An 18158-nucleotide genomic window follows, 5' to 3' on the forward strand; every position below is an offset into this window, starting at 1 on the left:
TCTGCAGTTTTTCCATCTATTATCACGATTAGCAGACCCAGCCTCTCTGGGCTGCTTTTTTTAAGCATTATATTGCAAAAAGTGTCTCGATGCGTGCTCAACCATCCAGGTGAGTAAATCCCAAAAGGTCGTTTTTGTTCATCTGGACGTCTTCAGTAGGAGAACACTGCGTCTAATGAACAGAATCAACCTTTTGGGATATAGTGCCAGAATTACTGACTCACCCTTCCGGTGTATGATTCCTTTGTTCCAGTGAAAGGAGCTCTTAATGCTTCAACACATTTTGGGCAATTTCATGCCCCCAGTAATGGGAACAGTTTAGGGATGGACCCTTCCTCTTCCACCACGACTGTGCACCAGTGCACAAAGCAAAGCTCATGAAGATACGTCCTTGCAAAGACGTGCAAAGAGTCCTGGTCTCAATCCAGTAGAATCCTGCTGGAATGAATTAGCATTGAGTGTCTGACCTCACAATGGTGCTTGTGGAAGAATGGTCAAAAATTCCCATAAACACTCCTAAACCTCGTGGAAAGCCTTCCTGTTATGGCTGCACAGGGTGGGCCGACATCATATTAAACCCAGATTAGGATTGGGACACATTCCTAGTTCACATTCATGTAAATCCAGACTAGTCAAAACTTCAGGAAATACAGAAAACTGTTTAATTTAGTATTCCACATCCAATGCTCTTTTATTGTATTGTACTGACTTTACTTTGAGTCCAATTCAAAAGGAGCATATATATATATTTTTTATTTGTCGTGATCCACACTGTTTACAGAGACAGTGAGCAACAGGACTCAAGTCAGAAGGACCCAAACACAGACTCTCAGACACAAGGTTTAAACTAAAAAAACTCAACTTTGTTTGCTGGCAGGGGAAAAACAAAACTACACTGGGAAATCTAAGGTCATGAGGAAACACAGCAATGAGGGAGGATGCGACACTGACACAGAGAAACACAGGGCTTAAATACACTGTGGGAATAACGAGGGGAATGAGACACAGAAGGAGAGCACAGCTGGGAGACATCAGACATGACGAGACGGGAAGCAAAAGTCAATACATTCACCAGGACACAGACCTTCAAAGTAAAACAGGAAACATAACACGCGGACTTGACTTTGGGATACAGCTGACAGGCAGACAGCGCAACTAAGAAACACAGAGACCACCAGGCGCAGAGAACATTAAAGAGCGGGACCCCCGACCGAGACAGTTTTATGTGATGCTATAAAACTTTGGTGTATTTGTGAAACCTCAGTTTAGAAAAATCACAGATTTGTAACAGAACGGGAAAGTACGAGACTTGTGTGTCACTACTGAGATAAAATGGGTTTGCGCCAGTGAACAGGAATCCCAATTACTGTAATCCCATTACTTTTTTCAAGTAAGGAGTAAAGTAAGGAATTGCTATTGCAAAAAAGTAATTAGATCACTGATATTTTCTCGCTGCATTACTGCGTCACTAAACCATGATTTTGCATATAATTTTTGCTTGATGCAATGTGCATAAAGTTAAAAGATTAAAACTAAGAAAAGACATTTTTAAAAAGAGACTTTTTCATGTGATTCCATTGGATGGATTATGGAGAAAAAATAGAATTGGGTTGAAATATCTGTTGCTTTATTACGTATTCAGGTTTTGTATCGTGTTTTTCAAAAGTAACTAAGTAATAAAGTAACCGATTACTTTTGAAAATAAGTAGTCAGTCTTTGTTGGAGAAGTAATTGGTAACTAAATACTATTTTCAGTAACTTGACCAACGCTGCCAGTGAACACTGGATCTTGCAAGTAGGAAGTGATCTATTATAAACAAATCTGTGCCAGTCGTCTCTAATCTTCATTTGTAATCTTTGCTCTCAGTGTTGCTTCAAACCAAACCGGCTTTCTTAGAGCTAAACGTCTTGTTACTGTATCTGGAACAAACTGTCCAATAACATCAGCCAAACTGAAGCAGCATTCAGGCTCTTTTGAACAGCTGCCAGATGCATTGAGTTGATTTCTTCTTGCAGAAAATGATCATTTTCAAACTTGCCCTTTCAGTCTACCATATGTTCAAAGCTGATGAGAGAAGGGCCGATACATGCAGTATTTATTTACGAGGTCCAAGACTCATCGAGCTGCAGGTACGAGGGCATCCCCTTACATCAGTGCTGTTGGTCTTTTCTGTCCTTTCCCCTTCTGTCAGTCTAGGATCATCATATTCTGTGCCAACAGTCATCTTGTGTTGTGACAGGGATTCAAGCTTTAAAAATATCCTGCATGCACTGTTGCTGAGTTAAATGAATTACACTTTATGATGATAACAACTGGCACAGAAATCACCATATTTAAACCTAATGAAAACGGTTTCTGACTGACAAGACAAACATTACTCACAAACACACAAACACATAAGCATGCAGTGTATCTGCAGGTTTCAGGCTTGAGCATCATCTAATATTGCTATGGACTCATGCTTTCTTGTGACCAATAGGAAAAATAATTAAGCATTATTAACGAGGCTGAAACCTCAGAGAAACGCAGCGCTGTCAGTCCTGGATGACCTCATTAAAATTTTATGTTTCAGGCACTCGCGATTGTTGGTTCAGTTGTATTCAGCCACGTGACCACAACCCCTGCAGGACAAGTGATTCATCCCTGCTCATAATTACAAACCCTTAGTGTGGGGGGAAGAGCTCTAAACCATCTCAGTCCAGCAGATCAACAACTGTCTAATAAAGACAGCTCACATGGAAAGCCGATTCACTGGTGCGATTCTCACGCTCATGTTTGTCAAAGCACAAGCTCCAGTCCTCCTCCGTGTTCATACAATGTGCAAAAATACCTAGATCGAGTCAAATACTGAACTGACTGTGAATGCTTAGGAGCGTGGGTCGGCCCCAGCATGAATGAAAAACTGTTGGTGTCGTAAAGAAAATTGGCAGCTATAAGACTGGCTGATCAAACAAAAGCATCGTTTTCTGTGAGAGGGAAATGTCTGTGAAGGTTCTCAGTCATCCAGGCCATGGTAGTCTAAGGAGCTTGGAAAGAAAATCGTCTGGACTTCTTAGGTTTCTTGAAGACGTTTACCTCTCATCTGAGAAGCTTCTTCAGTTCTAAACCCAAAGGATGGAGTCCCAGGTGTTTAAACCCTAGTGGGAGTTGTCCCTTATTGATATTTTGCATTTAGTCATGTAACAGAAAAACACATCAGGATGGAAAATGTTTGAAAAATACAGCTCAGTGAAGAAATGTTTAACATCTTCCTTCGATTTTAATGACTGGGGATCTGACCATGCTTCCAAAGAAAAGGTCGAAAGGTTACCAAAACATTAAGAAACCAACAAACAAAAACACATGAATCCATCTTTTCAACAGCAGAATGAAGATGAACCTATGAAAAGGCTAATCCGACAACACGTCACTGATCAGGTATGCAGTGATAGTCTGGGTATGAAGGCAGGTAGATTTCTACTTCTGCACCCGCGTCGCCCAAATAACAGAAGAGACCAGGTCGCAGTCAAAAGGAATCATGCAGCAGAAATAAACACTGATATTCTTCTTTAAATAAGCAGATTCTGTTGTTCTCTGCGATATTTACACGATAGTCGTACCTGGTAGATAACCAATGAGCTTCACTAAAACTGTGATTTAGTGGAAAATTCCAGTTTAAAAGCAGAACAAAGTTTATTTCATCCTTACTTTGATGTGTGTCGTGTCAGTGCATTGCTGTACTTTCCTTACATTTAATGTGTTGCCATAGCAGCAGAAAGATGATGAGTCCGTGCTGCATTTTCTTCCCTTACTGCTTCCTATTCGTTAATCCGGTTAGTCACATCACAGAGCTTCTGTATCCACCAGCCCAGAAATCCTCGAGTCATTTATGGTGACTTAAGTGAGGAAGAAGAGGAGAGAGAGACAGAGCTTAGCTTACTATTACCAGCTGCCACAGAAGATTTCACAGTGTCGCACGATGTTCTTAGTATACTGTAATTACCTCCAAGTTAGCCACCTAAAGCGCAGCATCGTTGCTCTCTATACACAGTAAAGCATGTGGTGAACAGAACGCTGGAGGAAGCTCATCAAATACATTAAACCCTGTTACAGTTTTATTAGTGGTATACATGTGAAATCAGATTAGCACAGCGTTTCATATGAAGAACATTTAGCAACAGCCAAACACGGTGGTGGTGTTAGATCATTGATGGAACCACGTGTGGCGATGAGTTCATCTCCTGAAGCTCAAACACACAGAATCCAAAACGCATCAGCAAGTCCAGCTGTGAATGGCTCAAAACCAAAATGAAGGTTTTGAAGTTGCCCAGTGAAAGTTGTGGACGTCTTTTCAATGCCAGACTTTTTAATATTGCTTCTGTCAGCTCTGCTGTCACAGGTTTACTCATGTTTACCACTGGGTGGCTGAAGCTCAGGAGGTGGAGCAGTTTGCATGTCTGAGTATGAATGTGTGAGACTGTAGTTAGGAAGCACTCAGTTTAGAGAAAGTGTGCGATTGGGTGAAAGTGGCATGTTGTCTAGAGCACTTTGAGTAATCTGTGAGAGAGAAGCGCTAAATAAGAATCAGTCCATTCACTGTGCGAACAGATGTTGCACTATTGGCTTGATTAAGGAACACATTAGGCTGACATCTGGAGCTGAAACTGTTCTGGGCCAGCAGTGTGTCTGCAACTGACCTTGTGCTGGCCCATGTGTGGGCCACCAAAGAGCCGTCATTCTTTGCAGCATGTGGGCCATGTGTAAGCACATTGTGTGGGCCAGATCCAGGCCATACCAGTTTTGCAATGTGGGCATGTGTGAGGAAATGCAGAAGGATCAGCAGGGAGATACAGAGGTACACAGACAATCCAAAGAGGAACGGGGTGAACACACACGATATATAAACACAGAGGGAAACGAGGAAATTGCACACAGGAGGGAGACACAGCTGACACTAATCAGACGAGACAAGGCCGGGAGGAAGAAAAACCAGTTACACTGAAGCACAGGATGCCAGACTCTCCAGAGTAAAACAGGAAGCATGAACATGAGACACAACACAAGGAACACGAGGGAGGCACAGAGAACATCTAAACACTGGAAATAACCACAAAACTAACTAAATGAATGAATATTAATAATCACAAAACATAAACACGGAGTCTCCAGACTCTGGTCCCTGACATGAGCTAAAACAAACGTGAGCAGCTCGCCGGGGGATGCTTCTCACAGGCCGGTGGCAAAACGTGCGCATTGACAAAGACTGTCGAGCAAACTGCTTCACAACTTCTCTCAGTCCATCGACGATCACAGCCACGTTCATTTCCTCCTACAATCAGGAGCAAAACAGGAAACTTGTAAAAATGAACAATATATAATCCAACTGCTCTTTTAAACTCATTAAACACACTGCACTCCTTCTAAAAGGGAAAAAATACTTTAACCATTTAAACATGGATTTCAAAGGTTTTCATATTTCAACACATTTTAATAACTGGCAGTTTTAACCTGGTTACAAATAAATAACTTGATTAATTGAAATGAATAAACCAAAAAAACAGGAAAATGTAAAATTATTATTTTTTAAACACATGTACTCAATAAATCAGCAGACTAACATATAATATCCATCCATACATTCTCTTATCCTTTTCAGGTTCATGGGGGGGTGGAGCCAAGAGGCGGGGTCCACCCTGGACAGGTCGTCAGTCTGTCGCAGGGCTCACACACAGACAACCATTCACACTCACATTCACACATACGGCCAATTTAGAATCAGCACTTCACCAAACCTCACTAACTGCATGTCTTTGGACGGTGGGGGGAACCCACACAAACATGTCTCCTGCTGATACCAACATTGTTGACATTCATCAACAATGTTGGTATTTGTAAAAAATTATTATATATATTAATCGTGTAAATTTCCTGCACCTGTAATAGACGTCCAGATGAGTCACGACGTCCAAAAAAAATGACCCAAAGTTCAAATGTCGAGCGTCATGTTGACATCCAAGTTGGGTGATGATTGGATGTCCAATTGTGGACCTAGTTTGGTCGTCGTATGGATGTCCAGAATAAGTCACTGGCCGACGGACCCAATATAGACATGATCTGAAACTGGGAAGTGAAACATCTTCAGAAAACATCCATTTGCCTCCTTTCAAGACTAAATCAAGAGTACATATGACTTAAGGTTAAGCAACAAATTGTATTGTGCAAATTGTTTTGGTTCATCAGGGGGAAAAATATCACACTGATTCTGTAAAAGTCTCAAAATTAACAAAAACTGCATGTATCAGATATGATATACTGCTCGTTAATGCAATCACTTTGCATGGCTTTTCTCAGTAAGGTGAATTACATATTACCAAAGCAGTATGAAACTAGTTTACTGGTTTCATACCCATTTTGCACGCTAAACGTCTCTCACGGGATACAAACATACCGGACAGAAAATGTCTGTTGTTTTCCTTTCACAGTGGAGGTGGAAGTGCTTCCTGTTGTGAGCTACATTAAACCTTATGCATGCCCTGATCACTTATTTCCACACCTGCATCTTCCATCAGGGGTTAAACTGAATGAACAGACAATGTAAAATGTGCACACAGATCAAACAGCTCCAGAATTTGTTGTTTTGAGCTCCATTGTTTACTACCATGCAGCTGCATTTAAAGTTGCTTTAAAATGTGACAGATAGGATGCGTTTGTGTGTGGGTTTGCACATCTTGAATACAAGCATCACTGAGCCAGGACCTCAGTGTAATGGAAAAACTGTGTTGAGCTTTAAAGCTGTGTGGCATCAGGTTTGTCAAGTTGGCTTCTCAGCACTGTCGCTTATCTCCCCAGTGCACATGGGCAGCAGGATAGCTCTGCAGTCTGGAAAACCAAGGTCATCTCCCTCTGTGGCGAACAGAAACAGTACTGCTCAGATGCAGCCTGCACTGCCAAAGACTAACTGCTAGATGCTGAAAAAAGCAAATAAACAGGTTTATTACATTTGTCAGAACTTCACATTCAATTTCAATGGTTTCCCTGCACAGGAGGAAAAACAGATGGAATTTCTATCCATTCTGGAAAAGACTAAAAAAACAAAAACATTTTCATACAATAAAATCTCAACTGAAACAAGACAATCCACTGTGGAAACTCAGTGAAACTAAATTAAAAACACAAAGTCAAAATGAAATGAAAATAAAAACTAATTAGAAAATACAAAACTATAATAACTCTGATTAGGATGTCGTTTGGACTGGAGGTCTGCCCAGCGCTACCAGAGCAGAGCAGAATAGCAGACACACAGGACACCTGCAAGGACCTGAACAGCCCACAGACCAACAGGAACCGTGATAAAGGTTGTCCACGGCCAAATACCACCAGAGACAGGTGCTGAAAAACCAGCTAAATGTAAGGAATAATATCCAAGGCATCGATGCGTACGCCCTACTGGTCACCAGATACTCAGCTGGAATAATAAACTGGCCTCCAGACGAGACAGATGCCACTGATGTCGAGACACGTCAAGTCACGACGCAAAAACTCCTCACAGTGCACGGAGGAGGCCTCTGTCTGAAGTCCAGCACCTAAGGCTCTGTGAGCAACAAGGCAAGGCAAGGCAAGGCAAGTTTATTTGTATAGCACAATTCAACAACAAGGTGATTCAAAGTGCTTTACAGAGACATTAGAAACAAGAACAAATAAAAAGCATGATTTAAAATTGAATAAAACAAGCAAATAAACTAACTAACTAATTAACAAACAAACAAACAAACAAACAAACAACAGGATATAAAATCAAAACAGATAAAATCAGAACAGTAGATAAAATCAGTAGTTAAATGTAAGTTTTGAAATTTAAGCTTAAAAGCGTGGATTTGGTGCTTTATTCAAATGCAGCTGAGAATAGGTGAGTCTTCAACCTGGATTTAAATAAACTGAGTGTTTCAGCTGATCTGAGGCTTTCTGGGAGTTTGTTCCAGATATAAGGAGCATAAAAGCTGAATGCAGCTTCTCCGTGTCTGGTTCTGATTCTGGGAACTGATAAAAGACCGGATCCAGATGACCTGAGGGATCTGGATGGTTCATACTGGGTCAGGAGGTCACTGATGTATTTTGGTCCTAAACCATTCAGAGCTTTATAGGCCAGCATCAGAACTTTAAAGTCTATCCTCTGACGGACAGGCAGCCAGTGTAAGGACCTCAGAGCTGGACTGATGTGGTCCACTGTTTTGGTCTTAGTGAGGACTCGAGCAGCAGAGTTCTGAATGAGCTGTAGTTGTCTGACTGATTTTTTAGGTAGACCTGTAAAGATGCTGTTACAGTAATCAAGCCTACTAAAGATGAATGCATGGACTAGTTTTTCCAGGTCCTGTTGAGACATCAGATCTTTTATCCTTGAAATGTTCTTGAAGTGATAGTAAGCTGACTTTGTTATTGTCTTAATGTGTTTTTCTAAGTTTAGGTCTGCATCCATCACTACACCCACATTTCTCGCCTGGTTTGTGGTTTTTAGATGTATAGATTGAAGTTCTCTGGTGACCTGTAATCGTTTTTCTTTGGCGCCAAAGACTATTACCTCAGTTTTGTTTTTGTTTAGCTGGAGAAAATTGTGGCACAACCAGTCATTGATTTCCTCAATGCATTTACCAAGAGCCTGTACAGGGCCTCGGTCTCCTGGTGACATTGTGATATATATTTGTGTGTCATCTGCATAGCTGTGATAGTTTATTTTGTTGTTGTTTATAATCTGTGCCAGTGGGAGCATGTAGATGTTAAACAGAAGGGGTCCCAAGATGGAACCTTGGGGAACTCCACATGTGATACTTGTCTGCTCAGATGTGAAGTTACCTATTGATACAAAGTATTTCCTGTTTTCTAAGTATGTTTTGAACCAGTTTAGTACAGTTCCTGAAAGACCTGTCCAGTTCTCCAGTCGTTTGAGTAATCTGTTGTGGTCAGCTGTATCAAATGCTGCACTGAGATCCAGTAAAACTAGGACTGACATTTTTCCACTGTCTGTATTCAGACATATGTCATTAAACACTTTGGTCAGAGCGGTTTCAGTGCTGTGGTTCTGTCTAAAACCTGACTGGAAGGCATCGTAGCAATTATTCTGTTTTAAGAAGTAACTGAGCTGTTGAGAAACTGCTTTTTCAATGATCTTACTTAAAAACGGGAGATTTGAGATCGGCCTGTAGTTGTTCATTTGTGTCTTGTCAAGATTGTCCTTTTTCAGTATAGGTTTGATTACAGCAGTTTTTAGTGATTCTGGAAACACACCTGATAATAAAGAAAAGTTGACGATCTGTAACAGGTCTGACTCTAAAGTCAACAGAAAGGGGAGGAGGACCAGCGAGTGCCACGGCCATAAATTAGGATGAAACACGGAACATCAGGAAAATGGGTCCCTGAGCTGCTCCAAGAATGCCTCAGGCACCTGGAGACAGATGGTGATAGACTCGGTAGAATTACAGTTGTTAGAGGTAGAAGTAGAAGCGTAATTAATCCCTTTCGCTGACGATGCAGTTCTGTTGACTTCATCGGGTGGTGGCCTCCAGCTTCCAAATGGCCAAAGCAAAGCCTTATCTTCCTCCTAAAGACCTAGAAAAACGTGTTCATGCCTTCATCCCTTCTAGACTGCAATGCTTTCTGTTTGGGTCTCCAGCACTCGTCTCTCCATCACTTGCACTTAGTCCAAAATGCTGCTGCACATCTTTTAACAGGTGTTAGAAGGTATGAATACATCACTCCAGTTTTATTATTATCATTATCGTATTGAAGTTAAGATTCTTTTACTTACTCTCAAAGTTTTAATTGGTACGGCGCCCAGTTACTCAAGCAAACTCCTCAACATATATAAGAGCGCTGAGATCATCCAGCCAGATGCTCTTAGTACAGATTGAGTGAAGTGATAACTGAGCTGTCGATTGACCTTTTGATCCACATCCCTACCGTGCAATGTTCCCTCTAAGCTGCGCGCGTGTGCAATTTCACACTGCTGGCGTCTCTGCGCACAAAAAATCTACCTGAATTGAAATTAAAATGAAAACTTTAACAATTCTGTTCTGCAGTGTTAGTCAGTGACTGGCTGCTCCCGTAAGGGATTACGTTATCCCATAGTCCAGCCAATGATGCGATTCACATTCGTATATATGCAGCTAATCAACGTGGTTGACTGACAGCGTCCTTATGTGCCGGTGTTTTAGCAAAGCGGCTGATGTGGAGTGAAGCCACGTTAATGACAACGTGTACAACCATTGGAGATGTGAGCAGGACAGACGGAACAACTGACGGACAAAGTGTGGACTTTATACCAGTTTGTAAATCGTGTTGATCGGCCACGTAAAACCAGAGTTATGATAAAATATCTGCAATGTTTGTTTTTCTTCCTGAATACTGTCGTTGTTTATATTTACTGCAGGAAGAAACGGTAAAAACGGCGTTTTATAAGGAAAACGCTCGAAAGCCTGTGAGCCAAACCCCCCCCCCCCCCCCCCCCCCCAAAAAAACCCCAGCCTTTCCTATTGGTGGCAAAATGTACCATGTAAAGGAAGGGGGAAGTTTTAGGAGTGACAGCGTGTTTGAGATGTGAGATGTTTGCGGCGTTTAGCGTAAATCTTGTGTAGTTAGTGTGTAGTTAGTGTGTAGTCAGTGTGTAGTTAGTGTGTAGTTAGTGTGTAGTCAGTGTGTAGTTAGTGTGTAGTCAGTGTGTAGTTAGTGTGTAGTCAGTGTGTAGTTAGTGTGTAGTTAGTGTGTAGTTAGTGTGTAGTCAGTGTGTAGTCAGTGTGTAGTCAGTGTGTAGTTAGTGTGTAGTCAGTGTGTAGTCAGTGTGTAGTTAGTGTGTAGTGAGTGTGTAGTTAGTGTGTAGTCAGTGTGTAGTTAGTGTGTAGTGAGTGTGTAGTCAGTGTGTAGTCAGTGTGTAGTTAGTGTGTAGTCAGTGTGTAGTTAGTGTGTAGTTAGTGTGTAGTGAGTGTGTAGTCAGTGTGTAGTCAGTGTGTAGTCAGTGTGTAGTTAGTGTGTAGTTAGTGTGTAGTGAGTGTGTAGTTAGTGTGTAGTCAGTGTGTAGTCAGTGTGTAGTCAGTGTGTAGTTAGTGTGTAGTCAGTGTGTAGTCAGTGTGTAGTTAGTGTGTAGTCAGTGTGTAGTTAGTGTGTAGTCAGTGTGTAGTTAGTGTGTAGTTAGTGTGTAGTCAGTGTGTAGTTAGTGTGTAGTCAGTGTGTAGTTAGTGTGTAGTCAGTGTGTAGTCAGTGTGTAGTTAGTGTGTAGTCAGTGTGTAGTTAGTGTGTAGTTAGTGTGTAGTCAGTGTGTAGTTAGTGTGTAGTCAGTGTGTAGTTAGTGTGTAGTCAGTGTGTAGTTAGTGTGTAGTCAGTGTGTAGTTAGTGTGTAGTGAGTGTGTAGTCAGTGTGTAGTCAGTGTGTAGTTAGTGTGTAGTTAGTGTGTAGTCAGTGTGTAGTTAGTGTGTAGTCAGTGTGTAGTTAGTGTGTAGTGAGTGTGTAGTCAGTGTGTAGTTAGTGTGTAGTCAGTGTGTAGTTAGTGTGTAGTTAGTGTGTAGTCAGTGTGTAGTTAGTGTGTAGTTAGTGTGTAGTTAGTGTGTAGTCAGTGTGTAGTTAGTGTGTAGTCAGTGTGTAGTTAGTGTGTAGTCAGTGTGTAGTTAGTGTGTAGTTAGTGTGTAGTTAGTGTGTAGTCAGTGTGTAGTTAGTGTGTAGTGAGTGTGTAGTCAGTGTGTAGTCAGTGTGTAGTTAGTGTGTAGTTAGTGTGTAGTCAGTGTGTAGTTAGTGTGTAGTTAGTGTGTAGTTAGTGTGTAGTCAGTGTGTAGTTAGTGTGTAGTGAGTGTGTAGTCAGTGTGTAGTCAGTGTGTAGTTAGTGTGTAGTTAGTGTGTAGTCAGTGTGTAGTTAGTGTGTAGTTAGTGTGTAGTGAGTGTGTAGTTAGTGTGTAGTTAGTGTGTAGTGAGTGTGTAGTCAGTGTGTAGTTAGTGTGTAGTTAGTGTGTAGTGAGTGTGTAGTCAGTGTGTAGTTAGTGTGTAGTTAGTGTGTAGTTAGTGTGTAGTCAGTGTGTAGTTAGTGTGTAGTGAGTGTGTAGTTAGTGTGTAGTCAGTGTGTAGTGAGTGTGTAGTTAGTGTGTAGTTAGTGTGTAGTTAGTGTGTAGTTAGTGTGTAGTTAGTGTGTAGTCAGTGTGTAGTTAGTGTGTAGTGAGTGTGTAGTCAGTGTGTAGTTAGTGTGTAGTCAGTGTGTAGTTAGTGTGTAGTTAGTGTGTAGTTAGTGTGTAGTCAGTGTGTAGTTAGTGTGTAGTGAGTGTGTAGTCAGTGTGTAGTTAGTGTGTAGTGAGTGTGTAGTTAGTGTGTAGTTAGTGTGTAGTCAGTGTGTAGTCAGTGTGTAGTTAGTGTGTAGTTAGTGTGTAGTTAGTGTGTAGTCAGTGTGTAGTTAGTGTGTAGTGAGTGTGTAGTCAGTGTGTAGTTAGTGTGTAGTGAGTGTGTAGTTAGTGTGTAGTTAGTGTGTAGTCAGTAGTGTTGTTGTGTGTCAGAACAATGAGGAGACTGCTGAGTGTTACAGGTGTTACAGCAGTGACACATCTGCTGCTGTCAGGCCTGCAGGTATCAGGCTGTTGTTCTCCTTCATCTCATAGTGGACAGAAATTATTTTTTGTGACACAAATAATTTGTGTGGCATCAGATTTGATGCAGAACAGCTGATTGTTCTGTAAATAGTTTGAAATGTTTGTTTAAAAAACGCCTTGGCTGCATTTTTAGGTAAACAGCTGCAAAAAACTGTTGTTTGCAAAACTCAGTTACTTTTTTGAAGAAGTAACTATATAATTAATTGCCCAACATTGGTCATTATATACTGTATTTGCAGACAGAGTTACAGACTCTCTCCCAGACCACAGACTCATAATACAGTCAGAGCTTTATTTTTATATTTTTATTTTTATTAAAAAAAAGAAAGTTGTGTTTTCAAAATTGTTGTCAAAGTTATTTTTCCTTCCAACAGTGTTAACATGCTACAGGTCATGAACAAGATTTTTTTACATTCTCATTGTCAGTGGGCTGAAGCAGTTAATTAAAAGTAGTCTAACATAAATGCTGTAATTTGATTATTTTAATAAACCATGTAACTTGCATGGATTGGATGCTGGCGTGACCACAGTGCACACGTCTGCTGTTGCTCACAGTGGTCCAAGTGTCCGCTCAGGGAGTTTGTGTGTTCAGACACATGAAACATTAGAGGGAACTTTGCTACCGTCATCTTTCACATCAACTGTTGAACGAGGTCGTGGATGCAAGTAGTGAAAGAGATACAGCAGGTTCAGTGTGGATGGCGAGGTGCCTAAAACACCTCACCCAGAGCCTTCTGTTATGGCCTTATGCATCTCTATAAACCTTAACCATGACCAAATGTTGTCGAACTCTTGAGTGACACGTTATGAATACAGAGTTGAATCTTTAAAAACTCCACTCTGTCTAGGTAGAGCGCTAATTTCATTAACAAATCAATATTTCGGTTGTTCCCAGAAACAGGATCATGTAAAGTGCATTAAAATGCATCCATTTTTTTTACCACGTTCACAGAGTGACAGAAGCACTGGAAATGAAAACACTCTCACACTGTGAAACGTTCAAATGTGTTTTAAAGGGCATAGAAACACACGCCTGTGTTCAACTTGTGTTTTATTTTCCAGGCATGAAACTGACCTAACAGTTCAGCCCACACAGAAGCAGCATGTTGAAGCACTTTGCTTTGGTGTCCATATCATGTCCAGACAACCAGCATTTTTATTGCCTTCTGTGTCCAGCTGGACTTCTTAGACATGGTCAACCATCACTTTGACAAAGGTCCATTCAAAAAGAAAGACTCATCATTAGCACCTCTGGTGTGTAGCGATGTACACCAGGCGATTAAGCCTGATTGCTGTAATCTTTACTTAAGCACCAGAGTATTCAGTGCCACCTTTTCATAAGCAGAATTTCTAAATGGTTTGAAGCTGTAAATAATATCTTTAGTTTTGCTCAATGCACCATTACAGTGAACTGAGGTCTTTGTTTTAGTTTTCATGTGTAACAGGATGACTTAATCTACTAAAATTAGGAATCTGTGTGTATGTTAACTTCTTAAACAAGCTCTGATGACCACACGCGACTTCCAAATGAGTAACGCTGTCTTCCACGCTCAACATCTAGAGCTTTACTATCAAACTGTCTTTGAGCTCTACCTTTAAGTGCTCTCTGCCTCCCCCTCACTTCCTCTCCTGCCTTTGACTCATTCAAATGGCTTTCTGGCTCCAGTCTGGAGAGTCGCTCACTTAGCAACTTGGCAATGGACCTGAAAAGATTAAGAAAATCTTGTGTCAAAAACTGCTGAGTCAGACAAGTCTGGTTTTATCAGCAGTGCCAGAAGTGTGGCCTATCAAAGGGACACACAGCAGCCAATAAGACAGTTCTGCCGTAATAATGCTGCGCAGCCATTGTCTGTCAGCGCCTCTGTGCAATCTGCTTAGTTTCATGGCCTTTCACACACAGACTCGTGTTGTACATTGGAAGACAAAAATGCCGTCCTGCTTGGCAGAAGAGAGAAATGACATCCAGGCACCAAACTGGATCATGTCCCTTTTTTCCAGCAGGTTTCTTTCTCTGCTTTCAACCATCAGTAATTTAAAATATGAATTCATTTAGCAAAGATGCTCATTTTACTCCCTTTATCCTTTGATCGTAGTTGACACTGATGTGCAGGCCTCATCACCCTGGTCATGGGACACAGGTTTTGCTACCCATTGAAGCTGGCAAAAGAGCTTAGAAATGCTGGATGAGAGGATGCTGTTACTCCTCCATCTTCAGCTGCAGCTGATAGTCCTTGTTTTGTTCTGCGGCCTCAGTTATCTTAATTACATACCTGTTATTAACCTCTGTCTCTCTTCCACAGCATGTCTTTATCCTGTCCTCCTTCTCTCACCCCAACCAATCACAGCAGATGGCCCCGCCCCTCCCTGAGCCTGGTTCTGCCGGAGGTTTCTTCCTGTTAAAAGGGAGTTTTTCCTTCCCGCTGTCGCCAAAGTGCTGCACATAGGGGTCATATGATTGTTGGGTTTTTCTCTGTATTATTGTAGGGCCTACCTTACAGTATAAAGCACATTGAGGCGACTGTTGTTGTGATTTGGCACTGTAGAAATAGAATAGAATAGAATTGAATCTAGTTCCAGATCAGGTTGCCCTGTTGCTACCTCCAGAGGGTACTCTGTGTCATCCTGTCTCTCTGTTTTGGTTTGTAGCTGGTCATTTGCAGCAGAGCTTCTCTCCATGCTTTTAAGAGTGATATATCTGTTTGGCTCCACCCCGTCCGCCCACCCCACTCGCCGTGTGACCACGTGGGTCCTCGTCACTTGGCGAGTAACTTTGAGCTGGATAAAGAAAGCAGTACAAGCCCTTTACCTCCTGATGAAAACTGCCTGAGTCGAGCTCCTCGGCTGTACAGCTGACGTTGCTGTGCCCGAGGCAGATTCTCTGGTGATAACATCCCGAACACGTGTAGCTTTCCTCTCAGGTCCAGAACGTACTGGATTTCACTCTTTACAACAGATCCATGCTTTTGGAATATATGCAGGGTGTGGTCTTTGAAATGTTACTGACATGTTTCAATAATCTTCACAGTATTTTGTTGCCTCTTTTCTAACTTTTCCCGAAGATGTTGCTAGTGTGTAAGTTAAATGAAGCGCATGTCTATTTAAAATAATACTTTAAAAAAACAAAGTGTTTATTTGCAACAACAATAAAACAAGGTCATGAACTATTCACGTGTTGTTTCTGTCATGACTAATATATTCTGATTTCTCGTCACTCAAACAGAATAAATAAGCTGCAGCATTTATTCTGATGATGACCATAACACTCAATTTCTCACTTAATGTCTTTCCTCAGACTTGCGGCGAATGACAGCTGGTTTCATGGGCATGGCTGTGGCCATCATCCTGTTCGGCTGGGTCATTGGTTTGCTGGGCTGCTGCTGGGACCGAGGCCTCATGCAATATGTGGCCGGCCTCCTCTTCCTAATGGGAGGTGAGTCTCACACACACACACACACACACACACACACACACACACACACACACACACACACACACACACACACACACACACACACATGCCTGACGGGGGCAGCAAAGGCACCTGGACCTCTGACTCAAGGACCTATGCAGTTTTCTCTGCCTTTATGTTTGTTGAAATATTTTTATCATCATTCAAATGATTCAAAGTCTATATTTTCTTACACAAAATGAACCATGGCTACAAACCCTGGTGTTTTTCCCTCACTCCCACTTTGCTCTCCAGTGGCTTTGATGCATTTTAGAACTGCAGTCTTCTCCACTGACTTGCTGCTGACACTAACTTGGCCCTGTTGCTCTTAAACACCTCTGGTGGGTTCTTATAATCATGCACAACAGTCTCTCCAAGCACTCAGAGGACGGGACAATCCAGGGAAGGTCTGTACACAAGAGGAAGAACGGTGACATTAGTTGCAAGGAAAACACACCAGACTAAAGAACCGGAGTTTTATTAACAGCGTCGCTCAATGATCCAGCAAAGACTGAACCTCAGCCACCATCTAAGTAGTGCCTCTTGACGAAATCATTGGGAAAAGGTAACTGATTCATCAACATCGACACAGACACACAAGCACAGAGAGAGGACAGGGAGACACAAAGAGAAAGCAAAGCCTTCGACCAGATTCCAAAAGGCTGATTCTGCTCATCTGGACATTTTCAGTGGGAGAAACGTTTCATCATCATCAGCTGACTGCAGGTTTCAACCTTATAAACAGGACATTTGCACAATGACTGAAACCAGCACCACTGAAGGAACAGTGGGCTGGGAGGTCGGCTCATTGATCAACAGCAATGTGCACAGTATATGGTCTTGTACATGTGTCTGACGGAGGATCTGTGAAGATGGGGAAATAACTGTTCGTTCGCCTGCTGAATCTGTCATTTTACTCAGTTTCTGATCTTTTCATTCAACTGTGTGAGAGAGAATTTCAGAAAGAAAACATGACATAGAAGAACTATTTGAAAAACTGAAGCGATGAAAAGTGAAGGATGGAAAATGTTCATAACCAAGTGCTTCAACAGTTTAATGATCCGTGGCCTTATCCCAAATCGTATGTCATTGTTGTGTTTGCATCATCCAGGGCTGCACTAGGCTGTGACTAACATGCAGGCACTCATTTAGGGAGTGTGTGATGTGCTTTAGCTTTGGATTTGAAACTTTGCTCAGTCATGCTCATTTTATTGTGGGAAGTCAAAATCATAATTGTATTTGCTGTTCTACCACAGCCCACTGTGACATTTTCACTGTGAATTCTCACAAATACTTCATGGATACTTCATAATAATAACACTTAATGCATTAGGTGAAGCATTTCCAGTGAACACAACGCAGGGAAAAAGTTACAGTGTGTTTGGGATCTATTCAAAGATAATCGGCATTAAAAGTATTAAAGCAGCTGCAACTGTATTTTAAATTTTGCATGATGTGACCTGTTCAGTTCCTGCTGCCGGTGCTCACCACGGATATCACATCTTTCAACATCTTGTTGTTTTTGCAGGAACCTTCTGTATCATCTCCCTCTGTACCTGCGTCGCTGGCATCAACTTCGAGCTTTCCCGTTACCCGCGGTACCTGTACAGCTTGCCCGATGATATCGGCCACGGCTACGGCTGGTCCATGTTCTGCGCCTGGGGAGGCCTCGGCCTCACACTTATCTCTGGCTTCTTCTGCACTCTCGCGCCCTCTGTTCAACCAATACCGAGGTCTACCTGTCCCAAATCTCGACAGGAGAACGGCACCGTGTGCTAAAGCTGGCTGCGTGCGCCAGGCCAGCTGAACCCACAGACAGACAGACAAAACAAACAAGCTATTCCATGTTTCCATGTGTCAGCTCATATCCACTCTATCCTGGTTACAGATTTTGTGTGTGTGTGTTTGTTTAAAATGGGTGTCTTGATATCTTGAAAATACAAGAAAAAAACCTGAAGAACTGAAGAAATATCAAAAATTAAAAGTTGTGTTTATTTTTATTTTGTGGAGTAGATGCAGAAATGGATCGTGACCAGGAAAGACGTGAAAGAAATGATATGGAGACCACGAAAGACTAAATTGTAACGAGTGAGTGCTTTACTGGTCTACTGTGATTGTG

At 41.8% G+C, this 18158-nt stretch overlaps 1 protein-coding gene across 1 annotated transcript in view; it reads left to right on the forward strand.

Annotated features, from left to right (window-relative positions):
• Positions 1 to 17818, forward strand: part of tmem178bb (transmembrane protein 178Bb) — a 68625-nt gene extending 50807 nt beyond the window's left edge. The window contains exons 3-4 of the mRNA XM_085375871.1: positions 15884 to 16021; positions 17568 to 17818. Of these exons, the coding sequence (XP_085231997.1) occupies positions 15884 to 16021; positions 17568 to 17818 (389 nt within the window). The remainder of the gene's footprint in view (positions 1 to 15883; positions 16022 to 17567) is intronic.
• The last annotated feature ends 340 nt before the right edge of the window (positions 17819 to 18158 follow it).

The sequence above is a fragment of the Diplotaxodon limnothrissa genome, linkage group LG17, assembly GCF_057381915.1.
Source record: "Diplotaxodon limnothrissa isolate DT_005_m linkage group LG17, D_limnothrissa_male_GT1.1, whole genome shotgun sequence".
In the NCBI taxonomy this organism is placed as follows: Eukaryota; Metazoa; Chordata; class Actinopteri; order Cichliformes; family Cichlidae; genus Diplotaxodon; species Diplotaxodon limnothrissa.